Source organism: Meriones unguiculatus, chromosome 7, assembly GCF_030254825.1.
Source record: "Meriones unguiculatus strain TT.TT164.6M chromosome 7, Bangor_MerUng_6.1, whole genome shotgun sequence".
Taxonomy (NCBI): Eukaryota; Metazoa; Chordata; class Mammalia; order Rodentia; family Muridae; genus Meriones; species Meriones unguiculatus.
In genome coordinates, this window is record NC_083355.1 from 30,254,606 (window position 1) to 30,277,149 (window position 22,544).

General features: G+C 37.6%; 1 protein-coding gene across 3 annotated transcripts in view; it reads left to right on the forward strand.

Annotated features, from left to right (window-relative positions):
• Stxbp4 (syntaxin binding protein 4) overlaps positions 1-22,544 on the forward strand; it is a 144,259-nt gene that overhangs the window by 74,775 nt on the left and 46,940 nt on the right. For all 3 annotated transcript variants that reach the window (XM_021655186.2, XM_021655188.2, XM_060386984.1), the window contains exons 14-17: positions 416-592; positions 8,777-8,893; positions 10,244-10,293; positions 12,523-12,659. In XM_021655186.2, the coding sequence (XP_021510861.2) occupies positions 416-592; positions 8,777-8,893; positions 10,244-10,293; positions 12,523-12,659 (481 nt within the window). The remainder of the gene's footprint in view (positions 1-415; positions 593-8,776; positions 8,894-10,243; positions 10,294-12,522; positions 12,660-22,544) is intronic.

A 22,544-nucleotide genomic window follows, 5' to 3' on the forward strand; every position in this document is an offset into this window, starting at 1 on the left:
AGCCCTCTGAGAACACCGGCCCTGGCACCTACTAGTTTTTCTGTAGCTTACCCATTTTGTCTTTTGAAGCAGTTCCTATTCGTCTATTTTGAATTTTAGTTTTCTTTACCTTCCTTCATCTTTCCAAGAATGATGCTAGATAAGTGACGCTAAAGATCCATACAGAGTCTTTATACAGAAAAATCTTCATATTGAAAAAATTTCAGGGAACCAACAAAAGACAGGGTAACAAGTTCACCTAGCAAAAGAGTGCAATTATTGGTTTTTAGGTGGAAGGTGTGGTTATTGGAAGATAGAGGACATAGACACAGTAAGCTTTGGAATCATAGCTACCAAGATGAGAAAAGTATTTTGTATAAACCACAGAAGTATGTTTTGCATATTATTCAATTGAGATTAACTTTTAACTCCTTAGGAAGCCAAAGCTGTAGCTGAAGAAACACGAGCTCTGAGAAGCCGGATTCATCTTGCTGAAGCTGCACAGAGGCAGGCGCATGGGATGGAAATGGACTATGAAGAGGTGATCCGTCTGCTAGAGGCTGAAATCTCAGAACTAAAGGCTCAGCTTGCTGATTATTCTGACCAAAATAAAGTAAGCAAACAGCCCTCTCTAGTTGCCATGGTTTCCTTGCCACTGTCATGTATCCTGTTTTCATTTTCTTTTCATCTGCACATCTAAACTAGGTCAGTGTTTGTCTTCTATTATTCAATGATAGGATGTTGTGTCGTGAAGAGGGTGGCATGGAAGTTGTGGGCCTGCCTTTATCCAAAGAGCTTTGGGATGGAAAAGCACAGGCCCCAAATTAATTGGGTCATTGGTCAACATTGTTCCATTCAGCTGTTCAGGCCTGGAACTATTTAACATTTAATTGATGGCACGGTTTTCCTCTTTCTGTTTTTGAGCTTGCTAATTTGTTTTGCGGAGGTGGAAGGAGGAGATTAGAGGGATGAGTTTTGCTCTTTGATTAGAGAACACAGAGCAGTATACAAGTTAATGAAATTTTACACAAGACCCGTGATGACTAATGAGAAGAAACCAAAGTTGAATTTGTGTTGTTTTATTCCTTTCAATGTAAAGAATATGAAAATGGCCTCCTCTAAAAGGGCTTTTGGTTGCAATAAAAGATACTGAGTACCTTGAGGAAGCAAGCTGAACATCGCTGTGTAAACTGGCCACAGTGTACCAACTATCTTTAGTCCTTACTGGCCTTCAAAAACTATGGTGAGGGTGTGTATGTATGTGTATATTATATCACTGAAGATATAAACTAGAATAAATTGAAGCAGATATTTTATAGTTTTGTAGAAATTCCTCAATTACAAGTAATGGGTATTGATTTCTCTAACCCATTCAGCTTTTAAGAGAATAAAAAACAAATCTGAGCTGTTGATGAAGTTGTAAGCACATAAAGTCGTATGCTCTTTAACATCCCAAATGAAAATGGAGCTAGTGTTCAAACAGCAAAATTTAAGAGAAAATATGAGATTTTCTTTGCTCACCTCTGAAGAGTCCCCACCATTTTGCACATCTCTGCTCATCTAAAGCAGCTCCACAGAAGGCTGGAGCCCCACCCACTGCTGATGAGGCCCTGCAAGGAGCACAGAGCACTTGAGAAAGCAGCAGCACTTAGGAGCGTCAGCTGCAGACAGTTATTTATCTGTGTCCATTTTCAAACAGGTGTTGCTATGCCGTGTAACCTTAACCTAATTATGAAAATACTTTAGAAATTACCGAGATATTAAAAACACTTTTAATAAAATAATTAGGTACTTTTAGAGGAAAAGTTGCCAGTGTCTAGTAGTTTAAATGTTTTTTGGTTTGTTTGTTTGTTTTTTGGTTTTTTTGTGTGTGTGTGTGGTGTTGGAGGTTAAAGAGGGACCTTATACATGTTAGACTGTATTGTGGAACTACTCTTTAGCTGTGTACTTTCAAGTTTAAGAGATTTGCGTAAAATTACCTACTTTTTTTGTTTTGCTTTTTTCGTTATTAAATATTTTTAAATGTTTCATGTGATAGGGTCTTTGGAGGAGGAAGGCGTGGCCCAATGTGCATGTGGAATTCAGAGGACAATATTTTCTAGTCCACTAACCTTGATGTGGGGTCCTGGGACGAAACTGAGACCTCCAGGTTTGACCAGCAAGCACCATTACCCACTGGGCCATCTCTGCAGTCCCCAGTGTGGTGTTCTATTGTGTAAAGCTTAGGTTATTCCATTTGCTCTTCTCTAGTCAGAAATATTTTGTTCCTAAGTTGCCCGGGTAATATAATTAATTCAGATTCTCCCTTTGTAGTCTTATGGGGATCTCATTTTATCTTTTTAATAAGAACCTACACTATCTCTCAGAAATCCATCTTTTTCATTTTTCTGAAAGAAAAGATATTAAACATAAGCATCTCTATGTTCAGTATTTTCCATTTTCAATACTAGTAGAGAAGAAGTAACCTTTCAGTGGTGTGTAAGATTGCTTAGGGTCTGCTAACCTAGATACTACAGAACAAAGATTCAAATACTTGATTGTCTGTCTGTCTCTCTCTTTCTGTAGTTGTGGAGGGTTTCATGTGTGTGAGTACATGTGCATCTTGTGCACTTGGATGTGGAGGGCAGAAGTCAACCTCAAGGGTCATTCCTGGAGAGCAACCATCTTTTGGTGACAGGGGGAGATGAGTGTTCCCAGAGACTGTCTCTGGGAACTGCAGCACCAGAAGTCCTCCTCCTCTCACTTCTCCAGAGATGATACGGCAATGGGCCACTCCGCCTGGCTTTTGACATGGGTGCTGGGGATGGAGCTTGTGTCCTCCGGTGTACTATACGCACTTCACCAGCTGAACTGTCTCCAGACACCTAAATATTTATTTAGATACAGATTTTTTTCTATCATAATGCTTTTATTTATTGTTATAAGTTTCCCTTAAATTATCAATATATCTTCCAATTTACATTTGGGTTTTGGAAAATGTATCTGAAGCATAAGAAATAAAACATTATTGGGGCTGGAGAGATAACTCAGTAGTTAAGATAACATGTTGCTTTTACAGAAAACCCAAGTTCTGTTTCTACCACCCAGAATAAATAGCTCACAGCCTATAACTCCAGCTGTAGGGGACCTGGTGCCCTTTTCTGACTTCCATGGACAACCACACCCACATTTACACTACACAAAGGCATCCTTACAAACATATAAATAAGCATCACTAATTCCTGTGAAGAATCGCACTATCCCTCTTCAGATTGCATCCACTGTCCTTGACCTCAGAGTTTACTGCTTTCTTGGATTTAGTGCTTAAAATTTTTTTTTATATTTGTACTGTTTGTATATCTGCTCCCTGTTTAGTTTTGTCTGCTTGCCAGGTTAATTTGTAGGTAGTTGGTATCTTTTTCATCTTTATTCTTCATTGAGTGAATTACCACCATGCAGTTAATACACCATTCTGTATTTGATAGGCAGTCTTACTATTTCTGCATTATTCTACTGCAAGTCATGTTCCTGAGAACATTCTGATACATATAAATTTCTCCACATGTATAACTGCTACCTATGAGAAATAGAATTGCCAGATTGGGTGATAATTGTATGTTCAAATTTATAAGTAAATGCCTAATTATGACTGAAAGTATTTTTAACTAATTTGTACTGCCATGGAGAATGGACGAAAATTACCATTCACCTCTTGCTGTTCCTTGGCTTTCTTTTACTTTGAATTTTTACCCATCTGGTTGGTATAATAATTGCTATGCCAGTATAGTTTAATTTCAATTTTCCTAGTTACTAATGACCAACATAGAGGTGTGCTGGGAACCATAGGCACTGGCTCATGAGAACTTTCCTCTTCTCAATGCTGTGTTCACTGATGGATGTTGAAAGCTTGAAATCAACCATGATGGGGTCATTTGTATCCTCAGATACTGTAAGCCTGCAATTTGCTCTTCCCTGCCTGAGATAACCAGTTGAGCATGTTTCTACATTCAGTAGTCATTTACTTTTCTCACTGAAGTGTGCTTTTGTATCTTTTCGTTATTTTTCCATCGAATTATTTGCTTTTTGCTTAGAGGCACGTAGTGATTTTCCTGATTACTAATTTATTAACTTATATATTGTAAAAAACTACCCTCTCAAACTTGTGGCCTGCCTTTTCTACTCTATAATGAAATAGAAAAGAGCTCTTAATTTTCATGTGAACTTACTGTCTTGGTGACTTTTCTATTATTGTTGTAAGACACCATGACCAAGACAATTTAAAGAAAGAAGAGCTTGTTTGAGGCTTATAGTTTCAGAGTTTTGGAGTCCATGACCGTCATAGCAGGCAGCATGGCAGCAGTACCTGAGATCTTACGTCTTGACTGACAAACATCTGACTGAGCTTACATCTTGATTGGCAAGCATTAGACAGCTAGAAAGCTAACTGGGAATATACTGAGCTTTTGAAGCCTCAATGCCTGCCCCAGTAACACACCTCTGCCAACAAGGCCACACCTCCTAATCCTTCCCAGACAGTTCACCAAGTACAGATTAACCCTTCAAATATATAAGCCTATGGGAGCCATTCTCATTCAGACCACTACACTTACCAGTTTTCCTTCCATGTCTTTTCAAAAGTCCTTTGATCTCCAAAGATATAAAGATTTTTATTTATATTTGCTTCTAAAAGTTATAAAATTTTGATGTTTTATGAGATGGAGAACCATCTCATTGTTTCATTATTCCAAATGAATAACGACTTAAAAATCTCATTTTTTAATTCACCTGGAAGTAATGTCTGCTCTATATCAACATTCCATATGAATGTGGCTCTGCATTCTTTTCATTGGCTCGTATTACAGCAAACTGCAGACAACACAGTTTGTTCTTACTATGTCTTTTATGATAGTCTGATCATACTGTCTACTTATTTTTCTCCAAAAGTGTGTTAGCTACGTGGCCGTCTTCTTATATATTCTGTATACTCCTTATCAATACCACCAAAAAAAAAAAAGGATTTAAATTTTTACTGTATGATCATTGAACATATAGATTAACTTGGGTAGAATTTTCTGCCCTTTTTACGAATAATAGCACAGAGGCACAGAAAGGTTTTGTCTATGGCTAAAGAATCAGGTTTATAGGATCATAACCCTGCAAAATTTGCTGATGTTTGTTTCATGGCTCAGTGTGTACTAGGTCCTTAAAAATGGTCAGAATGGGCTTGAAAAGCTGTCTGCCACATCAGGTGCTGTTCCATGTAGGTAAAAAGTCGAGACTATCAAGTTCCTCTCTGTTCATAGTAATATATTTGTGTTCTTAAACTGTCAGTTCATCGGAGAAACACATTAATATCTCTCATGATTTCCTTTCTTTAATGTCATTTACATGTTTTGAAATATATTAAAGCTTAGAATTAAACAACTATCTTTTATAAAAATGTTAGGATTCTTCCATCTGTAAATTTTTTCCTTATGTGTGTTTTCTGTTGATACTAAAATAGTTACATACTTTTTTTTAAATATTTACCTACATATTTTTAAAAGTTCATTCACTTTCAACTTTCAGTTTCTGTTTATTTCAGTTATGTCTGTGGCTTACATAAAGCTGGACCTTTTCTCCGGCCCCCACTTATTAGTTGTTCAGATGTAATTAGAAATAACTTTCCATTTGTATCCTTTCCCTTACCAAAGCACCTGACTCATCTTTGTCCTCTTACTTTTAATTGTAGCTATCCATGTTTTCAAGTTATTTTCCTGGAGTTTTGTATTAATACACATTTGTTCTATGTCCTCTCTGCCCAACTATATATACTTCCCTTTGCTGATTTCAAAATTATATACTATCTCCAATATTTATATGGTGACAAATGTGTCTTTAGGATTGGCAGTTGGACTCAGATTACTTAGATGATCCCAAGTTTCTTTGCAATGTGCAGAACATTGTAATCAGGAGCCAGTTGGACATCACCTTCTCTGCGTCAGGCTTGATCAGTGTGGCAGCCTCTTTGATCTGATGCATGTTGGCCTTGACATTCACAATGTTTTCTTATGCCTTTGTGGCTGCCTCAGCAGTCCTGGTAACCTGATGCTGGCATAGTGGTCAAGCCTGTTTCTCACAGAGGTCTCTTGTGAAGGGTATTTAGGCCTCCACTTGGGCTGTGGAAGAGGTTGCTGAAGGTATTGAGTAAAGATCTGCTTCTTTGAATGGTGTATCTTCCAGCACACCTGTACTTTGGCTGCAGCTTTGGCAGGAGTTTCGTTCACTTTCAGCACTATTTCTGCAAAAAGCATGTTATAAAGCTCCATGTAGTTGCTGGGACTCAAAACTGAGTCCGCTGCAAAAGCAGCCAGTGCTGTAAACTACTGAACCTTCTCACAAGCTCCTGTGTCTCTAATTTTATCCTATCATGTTTGACATTCTGTATTAACTTGTTAGGAAATGAGTCGATCACTTCCCCCATGTCCATGTTATAAGTACTTTGAACTTAAGCCTGATCATCTTTCCCTCTTTAATTTCTGTTGCTGGTAGCACTTTAATTTTGTCTTGACTGTCACTTTTGGAGGTTGTTTAATGTGGTCCAAATTCGTCTAGGTGGACCCTGGATTTATACCTTCTGTTCATAATTCCTTATTATAGCTCAAACTTTCTTGCTTCCTGAAACAGTTGTTTCAATTCAGTAAGTGAAGATCTGTTGACAATAAACTCTCCATTTTGTTTCTCTGAAAAACACCTTGATTCAACTTTTTAAAATATATTTAAATATATTTTGAGTACTGTGTTACTACATAATTTTGTTCATTGTTTTTATTTCATGCTGTCAGGTAGGCTATTAGTCATTTACAATGTGCTTCCTTCTATATGATTTTAGGATCTCTTTGACAGTCAGTGTTTTAACCCTCATGAGTCATTTGTTGATCTGATATATTTATGCTGTTTGGGATTCATCAAACTTTCTAAGATGAGGATCATTGTCTTGCCATGTTTGGAAAGTCCTAAATTGTCATCCTCTGATTGTCATTTCAAGTTCTTTCCCCATCCCCTCCATCCTCTCTCTCTCTCTCTCTCTCTCTCTCTCTCTCTCTCTCTCTCCCCTTCCCCTTTCCTTCCCCTTCCCTTCCTCCTCTTCCTCTCCCTCCCTCTCCCCACATCTCTCTCCAAGGTCTCACTATGTTTGCCAGCCTGGCCTTGAATACATACAAGTCCCTTCGCCTCTGCCTCCCAAGTGTGGGGTTAAAGGCATGCACAACATTGCCCACCTTTAAGAGAATTTATTTACTTACTTATTTTACGTGCATGAGACTTTGCCTGTATGTATGTGTGCCATGTTTGTGCCTATGCCTGCTAAAGCCAGAAAAGGGAGTCAGATCCCTAAGACTTTGAGATACAGCCAGTTGTGAGCTCCCTTGTATGTCTGCGTACTGGACCCTGGTCCTCTGTAAGAACAGCAAGTGATCTTAAACAAGGAGACATCTTTTCAGTCCCCATGCCATTTCCCTTTGTTTGTTTTGGGTTTTTTTTTTTCTGGTGTTTCAAGATATTAACCTGTGTTTTCTTACCTCTCCTCCATTCATATTTCAAATTTTACCTTTGTGTTCAGTTCTCAGAACCTTTACAACTCCTGTTTTTCAGTTTTTCCATTTTCTTTTTAGGTGTATGAAATTGGATATTATTTGTTATAGTCTAACTTCATAATGATTATACTTTTAAATTTTGACTTTATATCGTTAGTTCTATTTTGAGTTTCTAGTCCTGTTGTATTTTCAATTGTCTTTTTTTTTTTTTATAACATGCTAAACATAGTTACTTTATGCTTATGTACCGATTAATGTATATACTCTTTTAGATGTGATGAGTATCTGGTTGTCAATTCACAAAACCTATTTCTTCATGGTTAGTGGTTTTGTTTGTTTTTTTTTTTTATTTATTTAACTTTGTATTCTTTTGACACACAATTATGGCCATTCTATGACATGTCAATTTAGAAAATAGCTTCCAGAGAAGTTTTAATTGTGCTTCTCTTAACCTACAATCAATTTAAGGAATAATTTCAGGTTATGGATTTTCATGTCATCTAAATAATATAAATTTAGGCCCCAAATTTCCTTCTGATTCTCTAGCAATCATTGTTTGAGCATTACTAGGTAGGGACTTAGAGTTAGCAATTACTCAGGGCAGACTTTTTTACTGAGCAGAGTCAAAATCAGAATACCTTTTCTATGAAAATTGTTTCACTCATTTTCCCATCACAATTCTACATGGAAGTGTGTCTGATAATAATATATAATATAATAGAAACCCACAGTGTGGACCTCCAGGATCAGGATGCGCCTCAGAGCAAGCGATGCTTCAGGATTCTATTTTCATCTCAGTTCTCTGGGCACTGCTGCTGCTCTTCATAGAATAATTCTACTTCTCCCATTGTTAATAGACCCGCCTTACTTGGATTTTATCGTATAGGCATGTGTATATGTGCATATGTGTGTATATATTCAGCATTTGGGCTGTGCTACCCATGAAGGGCTTTCTGTGAGCCTGTGTTAAAACAAGTTGTTTTCTTTTTTTAATCTAAATGTAAGACACTGTAAAAATCATATACAGACTATGTCACAGAACTGAAAGTATCTGTTTGTAAATTAACTTTTAAATATTTAATTAGTTACATTGCTCCTCTTCTCAAAATCAAACCTACTTGTCGAAAGAGAGACAACAAATGAAGTGGTAGCATCAGATATTAGTTCAGGAAAACTAAAAATTGGAAAAAGTTGTTGAAAATTGAAGTAATGGAGACAGTGTTGCTTTTGCCATCTTTGTTCAGGAAAGCATCCAGGACCTGAGAAAGAGGGTCACAGTTCTTGACTGCCAGTTGAGAAAATCAGAAATGGCTCGGAAAACTTTTAAGGCATCTACTGAACGGCTCCTTCATTTTGTAGAGGTAAGTTTTCTCTTACAGTTGGCCCTCTGTCTCCATGGATTCCACAGCAATGAGTTCAGCCTTGAAAAGGTCCAGGAACGAAAACTCCAGGAAGCTCCACAAACTCCACGCAGCACTATGTTGAAGCTATGCAAATGAAGTGATGTGTAGACGTATCCTGCCAGAGTCACCACCGTCTTTCTCCAAGACTCTAGAATGTCATTCACCTCATTCCTCATTTGTATGCTATGTGCTCAGGCCTGAGGCGCTTGTTTCTGTACTAAACAAGTATAGAAACATACCTGTCATTATTTTGAATATGATAGACTACAAACCTATTTACATTAAAGCTGTATTGTATTATTTGAGTCGTCTATACTAAACAATTTGAGCATCTGAGGATTTTGATAGACCCAGGGATCCTGAAAACTTATGCCCTGTACATATTGAGGAATAACTAAATTACATTGTTTCTAAGATATGTTGCCAAGCCTGAAGACATAGGGTTGTAATCCCAGCTCCTTGGGTTCCTGTGGCTGGAAGAGAACAAATTCAAGGCCTCTTTGGAGTACTAAGTTAGTCTAAAGCCACCCTAGGTAACTTAAAATGAGATCCTGTCCCAAAATAAAAAGTTGAAAGGAGGGTTGGAACTATACTTATATGATAGAATGCTACAGTAGCATATATGAAGTCCTAAGTTCAATCCCTAGAGAAGAGGGAGGAAGAGGGAATAAGTTCTGTCACAGAAAAATGTTGTGGTATTTGGTGACTTAAAAAATCTCTTGCAAAAGAGCAATTCTAACTGATATCAGATATAGATTTACTTTGGTAAATGAAAAGAATGATTAACATCATATAGATTGTTAGTAATCAATAAATATATATAATAAAAATGCGCTGACTTTTAATGAATACTCTCCTAAGAATCCTGACACCGTATACACATAACTTGGCCACTGTGCTCCCGTGAAGGGCTAGAGGGATGGCTTACCTTAGCAGTTAGGAGTGCTCGCCTCTCTTGTGAAGCATCTGAATGCGGTTCCCAGCATCCATGTCGGGTGCCTCACAGCCACTGTAACTCGGGTTCCCAGGAATGCACACCCTCTTCTAGCTTCCGCAGGCACCTGCATGCATGTGCACAATGCACACATGCCCGCGTGCACACAAAGTGAATACATATATTCTACATAAATAAAGACCTGGTAATTATTTCTAAATAGAGTTACTTGCTAATATAATAGACTGCCCCACCATAATAGGGACATCTGCCTAGTCAATGAAGGAGGAAATTATAAATATTAATTAACCAAGGGAAGGTTTTTCTTACGCTATCAAACTCACAAATCTCCTTCACCATCTTGTCTGTCCTAGGCTATTCAAGAAGTGCTTTTGGATAGTTCTGCTCCTTTATTAAATTTAAGGTAAGAATGTTTTACTTTTTGCAGAGTATGAACACAGTTGTTCATGTAATAATTGTAGCCAAAATACTAGAGTAGTTTTAGAATGCTACATGATTCCCATTGGATGTCCCCGGCCTCTTTTTTTTTTTTTTTAACTTTTTTGAAGTAAGTGCAAGAACATACTGTTTAGGTTCTGTCTCTTTAAAAGAAAGTGTTACAGCCATTGTAACTTTGTGCTCTAAAACTGAAGAAGCACACCCTGTCCCTGTGTGGATAAAACGCCGATGGCAGATGCTGAAGATCATCCTCAGCCTGGCAGACACATTACGTCCAATAGGATTTTGCAAAACATAGTCACGCAATCATCTTCTTTCATCTTCATCATTCAGTAGATATATATATAAAAGCATGTTTGTAAACTACACCTTGGTGTATTTTATTCACAACATGCTGCTGATTTCAGGGTTCCTCCTTGGAGCTACAAACATACAAATAAGGTTTATTTGTCTCAAGCCACAGCTTTCTATTCATTTTGACACATGATTAAGGACATATACAGAAGAAGGATTCCTTCTGATCTAAGTTCAGAGTAGTTATTTCCTTAAGATGGCAATAATTCATATTGTGCCCATATCTACCAGCACCAATTTCAGAAGCAGGTACTGTTAATACTGGGGAAAAAACAGTTCAGTAGAGGAAATGAGCCACACATAGTGGCTTCTCCCTGTAATCCCAGCATTTGGGAGGCGAGACAGGAGAATCTCTGTTGAATTCAACATCAACCATGGAGGCCACAGTGAAAACTCTTTAAAAAAGAAAGAAAGAAATAGTGTCAACATAGCTGGGTTTTTGTTTTTTTTTTTTCAAATTTAGAATAATATATACAGTTGCTAACTTTCACATTCATTTTAATATTTAATTTCTCATTATGAAAAAAATCTGGCTTTTTTGTTGTTGTTGACCATGCTACTTACAATAAATTGCTGTGACTCTATGAATATTGTTTTAGAAAGGATTTTAAATGTTCACTAACCATATCCTCTTTTACATGCTAAGTGCACCCCACCCTCTTAAGTCTCATTTTGGCCTTTACTAATTCAAAATCTTGTTACCAAATATCAAGTTTAAAAATAGTTAAAAGCCAGTCCTTACCCTGAAACATTTCCTAGGGGTGAAAGGCCTCTTAAAAAAGCTAGAGTAAGCAACTTCTGCTGTGCCTTGAATGTCAAATACCGCTACAGTCACGATCACTCTTCTTGATATACTGCGTCTGAGCCAAGCATGGGGACGCACACTTTTAACCCCAGCACTCAGGGAGGCAGAGGCAGGTGGATTGTTGTAAGTTTGAGGCTAGCCTAATCTACAAAGTGAGTCTAGTACAGCCTCACTGTACTAGGCTACGTAGAGAAACCCTGTGTCATAAAACCAAACCAAACAAAAAAATTTATATATATATACATATATATAGTGGATGTCGTCTGTGGTCATCCAACATGAAGGAAAGGCTATGCATTTGAATCAGAGAATTCTTAAGTTTATCCTTGTGAGCTAATGCCATAATGTTTAAAAAGATGGGTTGTCACATTTTGTCATGGGTTGTGACAAAATTAATGCCATAATGTTTAAAAATAATGATTTTTTCAATAAATTCATCTGTCTTGTTCAAATAAAAGCTTTAGTGTAATTTTTAAGGAAAATGTTAGATGTTAAGATACACATATATATATATAAATCATAATGCATTATATATATATGAAATTTCAGTGAAGAAAACATTAATAAAAAATAAAGCAAAATATCATAGTAGAAAGATTGATATAAAGCCTTTAGGAACAGCAAACAGGAGAATTTAAAAGATAATTTCTTAAGTAATATAAATATATCAGATGTATGTATATTTAATATTACTGTAAGCAATATAAAAAATCTGTTTAATAAACTGTTTATATGTTTAATCTGAAGTTTTACAAAATGAAATAAAAAGACCAACAATTTAGGATGTCGGCTATCCTTCATTTATTTCTTTCTTATATATAAAGGCAAAGTATTTCTTAAAATAGTTCCATTTACTGTATATAAACAAGTGAAAGTACCCTTCTATGTGATTGCGTTCTTGTATAGCTTTGTGAATGTAATGTTCCCTGAAAAGAAGTGTTTTTGTGCAAACACAATGGATACAAATTCAGGTTTAGCAAAGATGGGTGTCACTTGCTGTGCGGTTCCCTCAAGGCCATTTCATTGTTCACACAGTGAAAGAAGAGCTGTGCTGTCCTCGCAGACCTCGCTTCCGCTGCTGGGAAGAAATGGACGGCGCAGCCTCCCAGCAGCCCTGCTACTGGAGTCCAAGGAGCTCATTAGGTCTGTTCACGCCATTCTTGATATGGACTGTAAGTTACCTTTTTTTTTGCACCTTTTTGATAATTTATTAAAACAGAAAAAAACGTAGTTCTGATAGTTTTTCACTCCATGGAATATATTTGTCTGCAGTAAAATTTATAGGTAATTATTAAAGATATTAACACGCCAATTGTGGAAAAGAATATTTGCTTTCTTTAAAGTACTCAAGATGGTGTCTAACTGAAGACAGCTAATTAATACATGTCTTTACTTCTATTTTCTTCAAAAGTATCTTTGACATTAGAAAATAAATAGCAAAACAACTTGTACGAGAAACCTGAAGGCTGAACCAATGCCAAGGAAGACTTTAAAAATATGCAACAGGTGTAGTAACACTGAATAAGGTTGAAGGATGCCTGATTGTACAAGGTCATAACCCCAGCACTTGAATAAGCCAGTCACGGTGGCTTATGACTAAAATCTCAGGTCTTAGGAGCCTGAGGCAAGGAGGATTTCTGTGATTTTTAAGGTGAGGTTAGTCTGGGCTACATAACAACTACTAACACAGCCTTAGGATAAGTATTGAGGACCTTTCTCACAAGTTCAAACTAAAGAAAAGCAAAATACAAGAAACCTATTGAAACAGTGAGTTAAGTAAAACCATGAGGAGAGGGAAAAAAAATAAAAAAGACTGTGAACAGGAGCGACTAGGATCAGACTCTATGGCAGTGAGCTGGGTAGTTAACGAAAGGGCTGCAAAGAAACCGAACCAGTTCCCTACTCTTCTGAGCTGAACTTGAGCATTTCCTCTTAAGTGAAGGCCAAGAGAACCCCAGTGTGCGCGGGAGCTGTGCAATCATTACTAGAGATCTTTCAAGTCAACACTGTGGTTTCAGAGACACTGACCAGCTCTGAGTAACTCCCGGCACCCAGCACAGAGTCCTGGGGGAACACCTAAATGACTGGACATTTCTACCTCCCCCTCATCCTGTTCCCCCGGTACTTCTACCTCTTCATGAGAATTTCAACTTTTAATATCTATCTTCAACATACCATTTATTTTTCTGCAGTGAAAATTATAAGTGATTTTCCTAACTCTAACATCATTTGTAAAAATCAATAATAACGTGTCCAAAGTGTAAAATAGAGAAATACGAATGTGGTACATGATAATATGATCTCAGTAGGTGACGTCTTCAGCTCAAGAGCACTAGGCAATGTGACAAAATAGTGCTGTTACCTACACATAGAGTCTCTGTAAAGGTGAGAGCCATGGTAGAGTAATAGGTACCTTAGGTTCTCAGTGCCACCATAGATGAAGAAGTACCAAGATCACATTTTAAAAGTTTGTGTAGGCAGAAGTTAGTTTTGTGATCACTTTGAAGAATATAATTTTCCACATTAGAATATATCAGAGATATAGGGCCGCATAACATCCTCCACCTGTCAGTTAATATATAGCGTTTAACAGAACAGCATGCTGTCTTTGTTTCTGTCCCTTCCCTTAACATCACTACCTGCTGTTTGTCACACTCTGACATTCCAGTGTTCCTACCATTCTTAATCTTCTGTAAGCCAGGGAACAAATACATAAAAATGATGGGTGAAAGACAGAATGGATAAGTGATTATCAGTGGCTGGCAGGATGAATAGACAGATGGACAGGCAGGTAGACGTGCAATTAAGCAGTTAGGGAAAGAGAGAAAGAGAGAATTTTCCTTCTAATTGTCAGAGTACTGAGTTGTGGGTATAATTCTGGCTAGCAATTAGCATTGCTTAGCTTGATGAACTAACATTCACAGACCCTTTGGTAACTTTTGAAGATTGGAAACCAATCTTCAAAATACTGTCTGTTCACTTTGTACAATGAGTATATGTTTAAATTTCATGTAACGTAATGCATTTTTAAATGCAGTTATATGTCAAGAAAACATTAATTGACTACAAAGAGGATTTCTCTCTGCATTTTAGGAAGGGCTGAACTCGGTCACTTCTGGTAAACCGGGTAGACTCAGAACTCCATATGTTGAACATTTTTATGTTTGTGTGGGAAAAGCAGAGGGGAACACCTGCACAGACATAGCCCCGTGGACATTGCTGTCATTAATTTTAATCACCTCACTAATGTTAACCATTATCTCTGTCAAACATGATTATTCAAAGAAATTATTGGAAACTCAGCAGAATTTCTTTGGAAGAGCACAGAAAACTGACGCAGGCACTTTTTATCCTCTTCAAGATTATACGTGCTTTGATGTTTAAAACCAGCAAAGAGTTTCTACACTGTCTTATTTAAAGTATAGCTGTTAATGTTTAGAATGTTTCATCAGTGTTTTTCAGCTTTATAGGACATACCTCTTTAACTTTTGTAATTCAGAGAAACCTAGCTCATTTTCTCTTTCTGTAAGCAGTGTTTTTTTTTTTTATGTATATAACAGGAAACAGAAAATTACTAGAATGAAGTAGCTCAGTCAGCCAAAACCCCCAACCTCATTTCTTTTGCCTTAGTTACCAGTATTTCGAGGTATAATTTGAAATATTCACTTGAGCAATTATTTCCACTTTTTGTTAAAATAAATACCCTGTAGGATGCTACACTAAAGCTGAGCCTTCCTAGAGGTGCTCCAGAGGGTGTAGCCACTATTTATCCAGCTCCTTGGTACAAATGACTTAACCCTCGTCTCTGCTGCCTCCTATAAACAGTGGAGGTTTCAGCAGAGTGCATGCAAAGTGCTCCATGGAGCTGCAGCTGTACCATGTTTCGATAATGCTGCTGCTGAGGTGACTGCTGCTGTGACAGGGTGATTACATACAGCAAGCAATTTAAATTCGCTTTCTGTCTGGGAAGTGTTTGTTGAGTTGTTGTCTAGAGCATCATTCAACTTGGATTCATTGGGAACGGCGGTAGATGAGGGCTCTTCTGGATATGAAACATTTAACGTTGCTTCTCAGTTAGAATGTGATCGCCATAGAGAGCCGCAGCAAAGTCTCCACATCGTCACCTTTCACCTGTTATTGGAAACCTCGCCAACCTTTGGTCTAGTCTGTTGTGTTTAGGAAGACAGTAGGGAGGGAACAGTCATCGTCAGTCGGTATCGGAACCCTAGAAGAGAAGCGCTTCTCCCATCTGTCATCAATGGCCAGTGTCACTGTGGTGCCTTAGCGTAATTTTCCTGTGAACTAACTGCCACTTCATAATGGTATTCTTTGTCTGATTGACGTGGAGATTGACAAAATTACTTAGAAAAAAATGGCAAAAACACCCAGTTCTGATTTAAATTAAATTTTAAAACTTCTTGCCAGTTATCCCATAGGAGACCTTTAATAAAATGAAAGCTCATTGAGTTTCCAGTGTGCTCATGTAAGGGCGGAAGAGATGGCTCAGCTGCTAAAGGTGAGACTCAGAACTAAAAAAGCACAGTCACTTAACTTTCTGCCTTCAAGTTCTCATAGAAATGAAAAATAGGATATAAAAATAGAGGAAAAAATGCAGGTGGGGCAGGTGGGACCTCATAGTAGGAAGCAGGAAGGGCTAACCTGCTACTTCCTCTGTTGAACAGCAGTAATTATGGGAAAACGGAACCCTGGCAGGAACACACTCCTGTGTTCTGGGTTGAAAAGTAAAACATGGCTGGGGCTAAGAAACTGTTTTCACTCTTCTCTTGTGATAGTCAGTAGCTTGGCTGAAATCTACAGACTTCACCCAGATTCTTTGTCAAGCAGAAGGCAAGTGGGGGTCTTTGCGAAGCACAGACAATGCCTTATATCAAACAAACATGGCATGACACCGTGATTAATGAAGAAGGAACTATCACCATGTACATATGGCTTTACACAGTCATATCTGGTCCTAGCTCACTACCAACTACACATATATACTGTAGTGGCATTCTTATGTTCACAGTACAAACCTCCAGTCTGATCTGCATACCTCCAACACCCTGATCATATGTGTAGGTATCAAAGAAGTCCCTATGTCCATTCAACAGTCCAAAACCAGAAGTAGAACTATGTAACATAGCTACATGCATATTTCATCCAAGTTTTATAAACAGATACATGAGATCATATGATTTCGGAAAGGCCCACTGCATTAAAGCAAGAAAATGTAGATGTCAAGACTTAGGAGCACTTAGAATTAAGATTGTAGTTATGCTAAAGCCTTTCAACTCTGCCTGCATGCTTAAATCGGCATTTGCAATTGGGAGTGCATTTTAAAAGATTGAAAGAGAGACATGTATACATAAGAAACAAGATAAATGTGTCATAGCTGGGGTCTTAAGCTTTGGTGTTGCACACAACTGAGATGCAGTTGGAACTCAATTTTTTACACCCACAAGGGCCTAAATGATGCCAAGCAAAGGAAGCAAGGGACACGAATCATTCCTTAAAGAATATGCTTTCTTTCTTAAATTACTCATATATTAGGCATTAAGAAAAAAACCAATTTAAGAGCCATCTGGGCTTGCCACTAATTAAAGTTAAAAAACATTTCTATCGATTACAGGTGGGAATATAACTTGGCACAACATTTTATATATATATATATATATATATACATATATATATATATAATATATATTCATGTACATACATGTACGTGCACATATACGAAAGATCTTTTAAAAGATCTGCTTTTAAAAATTAATGTTAAAAATGTTTTTAATGACACCATATTTTAACTCACTAATCTCAACTATTGGTATTTTTACAAACAAGTAATAAAAGATATATGTGTAAATATTTTGATTACAGAATTTCTTATTAAAAAATATGAAGGTCCAACTGTTACAGATTGGTTGACTAATTAAATTTTATTCACCCAGCTCAAAATAAGGAGACTAATCCTCTGATTGTATACTTGGCTCTGCAGTCATCCTGCATCAATTCTGCTGTTCCTATTATTAATTAGTAACTGCTCAACTCTATTTAATTTACTTCTATTACACGTATATAAGTGTCTAACTTGCAAGTATGTCTGCACCACATGTACGGCTGGTACCCGCTGAGGCCAGGAGAGAGCATCAGAGCACCTGGAACAAATCACGTGACTTGTGAGCTGCCATGATGGTCCTGGGAACTGAACCCAGGCCTCTGCTAGAGTAGTACAACTGTCAACTCTTGTGCCCTCTCTCCAGCCGAGTAGTTTAAATCTTAAAAGAAAGATGTCAGTTTAATATGTCTTTTCTCTATGTTCTGAGATAGCAACTCTAACATTTAGTCAAGTACCAGGCACCCCCACATCCGTTCAAAGATCAAAAACCAATTCTAAGTAGAAAACTCTTATTTAAAAAAAAAAAAAAAATTGGTGACACACATATTAAACAAAAGCTGCTTAAGCCAGTGAGAAAATGTTTCTTGATGTGAGGAGGAGGCGGTGGTATAATATCTTAAATGCCTTCATGATTTTCCTTTAGATTCCTCTTTCTCTCAGGTCCAAAGTTCATACTTCATTTTCATTCCAGTCGTTTTGTACCTCAAGCTCCCATCATAATTTAATTTTATTTCTCCTGATAGTATATACTTCTATGGCTAGCCTGAATTTGTCAGAGAAAAACCATTAATGGTTCCTTTAGTGGAAGTCAAGCCTAGTGTTTGGAATTGGCATTATGCTATTTGCCTGCCCCAAAGTTGTCACATGGGTTGTGCATCCTGCTTCTCTTGGAACTGGCAGAAGAGTTCAGTCTCCGAGGGAGAGCTCTCGCATGTGGCTGTGTCAGCTGAGAGGAAGCTAAGCTGTTTTTGTGGTGTCCAGTTCTTTTCTGATGACTTCATTCTTCAGAGTCAGATATTTATAGAATCTAACCATTTGAAAAATTGTAAACATATATTCCCTTGTATGATTGCAAGTTGAAAGATCAGTACTGTGTGGTTCTACTAAGAAAAATGCATCAAATTTTATCTTGGACAACTTAATTTATTGTTAGCTTCAAGGAAAATTTCATTCTGGATTAAATTTTATTTCCAGAAAAAAGGTGAAGTGAAACACACCTCCCTTAAGAAAAGGCAATCATTTAGTTTCATTTCATTCATTCACAAACTACTCATCGTCCACAATGGGACAGACTCAGACCTTGGCCCTAAAATAATAATATATAACACAGAATGCCTAAAGTATTATTCCTTATTGTCCGGCCTCTGTAAGTTAGCAGGTAAAGAGGTATAAACAAATGATCAAATAAGCAAACATTCCAGAAAGCGGTAAATGTTATAAACATTAGAAAACCAGCTTATGTGCTGGGAAAAACAAGTAGATAGAGGTGCTACAAGACTGGCGGACAAAGAAACTCCCTCTGAAGAGGTAGGACTGGAGTCCCAACTCAACTAGAAGAAAACCCGTGAAAAGAGTTTTGCCAACCCATTACAGATTACCTTGACGTGTGAGGGACAGTAAAACCTAAGCTGTATACCCACCAGATATGAGCAAGCAGATAAGTACCATGAGATAAGGCTGGAAATGTAGGGCAATATACCACTTTATCATGACATGCAAAGAAATTTGTCTTGCGTTAAGAGTCACAGGAAGCCATTGATGGTTTCAAGCGGCGATAAAGTAATATGACCTACATTTGCAGAAAGTCTTTTAGACAATTCCGACACTGAAGTATAAGAGTAATAAGAATGAAGGAAACAGGAAGACTAATTGACTTACTGGATACAGTAACGAAGGTGGGGAAGATGGGTCTGTTGGGCTAGACTTGGAGGAGCAAAGAATATGCACTTAGTCCTGATGTGACTCAGTGTCCCAGGGCAGCTTGTTGGTGGGAGAGGGTGAAAAAGGAGAAAGAGGGACCCAGAAGAGAGGAGGAAGGGGGCCACAATACACATGTAAAGCAAATAAATAAAATCAAAAATTATATATATTTATATATATAAAGATTGAATGAGATCATGCACGTGTTGTGGTGATTTGTGAAATGGTTTAAAATGCTAAGTGCTGCTGTTTTTACAATGATGGTGAGAACATAGCTAATAACAAGGGCGGGGAGAAGATGCTCTGAAAATAAAAATAAAAATGAAGAATACTTTATTTTAAAGAGCTACTCATGCTGCTCCATCGTCTATTAGATGTGAAAAAACTTGAAGTTCAGTATTAACATTTCAGCTTGGTAATTGTATGTGTTACTGTAATGAATGCCCTGAAGTCCGGTAGCAGTGAACACTTTCTCTTACCATCCTGGATCTTAGACAGCTACATACCTCCCTGCTGATCCATCTGCACATCATCCAGTTGACAAATGTGTGCTGTTTTTCTTAAACAAATTCCCAAAAAATTGGATGCTGAAACTATTCAATACTGTCAGAAACATAGCTGCAATCCTCCATTTTCTGTTGCCACAAATAAGTAAATATATATAGCCTTTGAGTCATAAAAATCAAGAAACCATCTTGTTTCTAGTATTTAATATATGCAAACCAATTTCTACTCGGAGTCAATCCCAAAGCCACCACATATGATTGGTTTTCATAGAAGGTCATTTCCAGGAACATATTTTAGATTTATACTTTAATCATATATGCTATCTGTAGCCTCAAGCTATGAAGGCATGGCTAGACAAGAGAGATTTCATTTCTCTCTTAAGGCAGGGGTAAGGTTATCAAGGGGATTACAGGATGTACAGAATCTAGGATTTAATCAAGTAAGAAATCTGTAGACCCTGGGATGAACATTGCTAACAGACTTTCACATGAACTGGTTTCAACCAGAATGCAGAGGCTGCTCCTAAGATCACAGAAGCCGTTAGAGGGTCTGTGGCGAAGGCAGTAGACAGAAAAGAATCACTCATCCATGAGATGAAGCGCCCATTATTTTCACAAAATTAAGTTTAATCACAGAATACCTAAAGTACACAGTCAAAAAAAAAAATCCCCAAAATCTGAAAAAGTCTCCATTCAAACTGAAGGCATTGTGTTGCGATAATAGAATAGGTGTTCTCCAGAATTTACATGAGGACAAAGAATTAGCAGTTCATCTAACCAGGGTGGCAGCTGTATTAACATGTTTGCAATAACAACTTTCATAATTACTTAATATAATAATAGACAGTTCAATTTAGATCCAAAAGTTCAGACCCTGCCTTCAGCCTAATATCAGTATTGAATTACAGGTATTATCTTTAAAAGTAGTGTCATTGATATGAAGGTTTGTTAACTTTTACAATTTACGGTCTTACAATTTAACTGCTATTTTTATTTCAATACACCCTCTTTAGCAACCCTATAAGATAGGTACTATATCCTATTTAGAAGATATGAGTAAGAACACTTGCTAAGCAAGCATGAGGATCTGAGTTCAAATCCGTAGCACCCAGGCATGGCTGTGTGGATGGATTTCTGTAAGCTGGTCCTGGAGGTTGAGAGGAGATGGTGACAGGAGACTGTCTGGGAGTTGCTGGCTCATAGCCTATGTCAAGACTTAGTGAGAGAGCCTGTCTCCAGGGAACAAGGCAGATAATGATGGAGCAAGATATCCTATTTCCTTCTCTGGCCTCTGCACAGAGGCTCATATGCTTGTGCTTATGTGTGCATACATTACATACACACACACACACACATGCATGCACAGATGATGAAAATATGAAAAGAGTAAGGGTCAGAGAATTTACCTCAGTCACAAGCTTAGAATGGTCAGTGTTTCAAGTCTAGGCTACCTGAGCAGCCCTTCGAATGTAAGTAGGGCACAGTTAAGACATTCTGTCACACCTGAATTGGCCATTGTTTTGCTTTGTCTTTGTTTTTAGAACTGTATAAAATCATATAGTCTTACGATCATTGCAGCTAAGAGCTGGAAACTATTATGAGCTGTCTTGGTAGTCTAGCTCTCTGACTCAAAAGGTGGGTAGTCTAGCTCTCTGACTCATCTTCATACGGTCATATCAGGCATTAAGGGAGTTGGCGTGAAAGTGCTCCTCAAAATGTAAAGTACTCTGTAGTTGTGGTAGAGAGAGGATTTCAAATGAAAGTCATTGAACCAAATCCAGTTTATCTAATTTTCATGACTTAGCTGTGCATGCACAGGATGTAGCAAGAGGTAAGTGCTTATGAAGCTTCAGTACTGTTAGATCAGATACAAGGTCTCCAGCTTGGTGATAACATGCGCTTTCTCAGAAAGATTGTTTTGTTTGCCTGAGAAACTTCTGAACTTTTTCTTAAAATAAATCACTTGTTACCGCTGCAATGTAAAGCATCTCTTTAAGGTAAAAAGGGTTCTAAAACAGCACAGAAACCTTGCAGAAAGACATAAGCAATGCCGTTGGGGCCATGAATATAATACATTTGGAGCAGTAGTTCTCAACCTGTGGGTCACAACCCCTTTGAGGGTCAAACAACCCTTTCTGGTAGCCTAAGGCTATCAGAAAACAGATATTTACATTATACGGTCATAACAGGAAAATTACAGTTAGGAAGTAGCAATGAAATAATTTTATGGTTAGGGCTTACCACAACAAGAGGAACTGTATTAAAGGGTCACAAAAAGTACATTTTGCTTTTTTTTATTATGGAATAATATTTATTATAACAATAAAGGATGTATACTATAAAATATGAAAAATAGTGGATATAAGAGGGAAGGGTAGATGGGATAGAGGGGCTAAAGAAAGCCAAAGCCTAGACCCCAGACTGTTACTGTCTCTGCCAGCCATGTTTCTGGGTCTTTCTCCCACCAGATCACCAGGTGGTTGGATGATGGCTCATTGATTTAGAAATTTTCAGCAAAAAGGCTGCACATACTCAATGGCAACTGGCAAGGGAGAAATAAAGAAATTAAAGGCTTCCTAGAATTCAATGAATATGAAGGCACAACATACCCAAATTTATGGGACACAATGAAAGCAGTGCTAAGAGGAAAGTCCATAGCACTAGGCACCTTCATAAAGAAACTGGAGATATCTCATACAAGCAACTTAATGGCATGCCTGAAAGCCCTGGGGGAG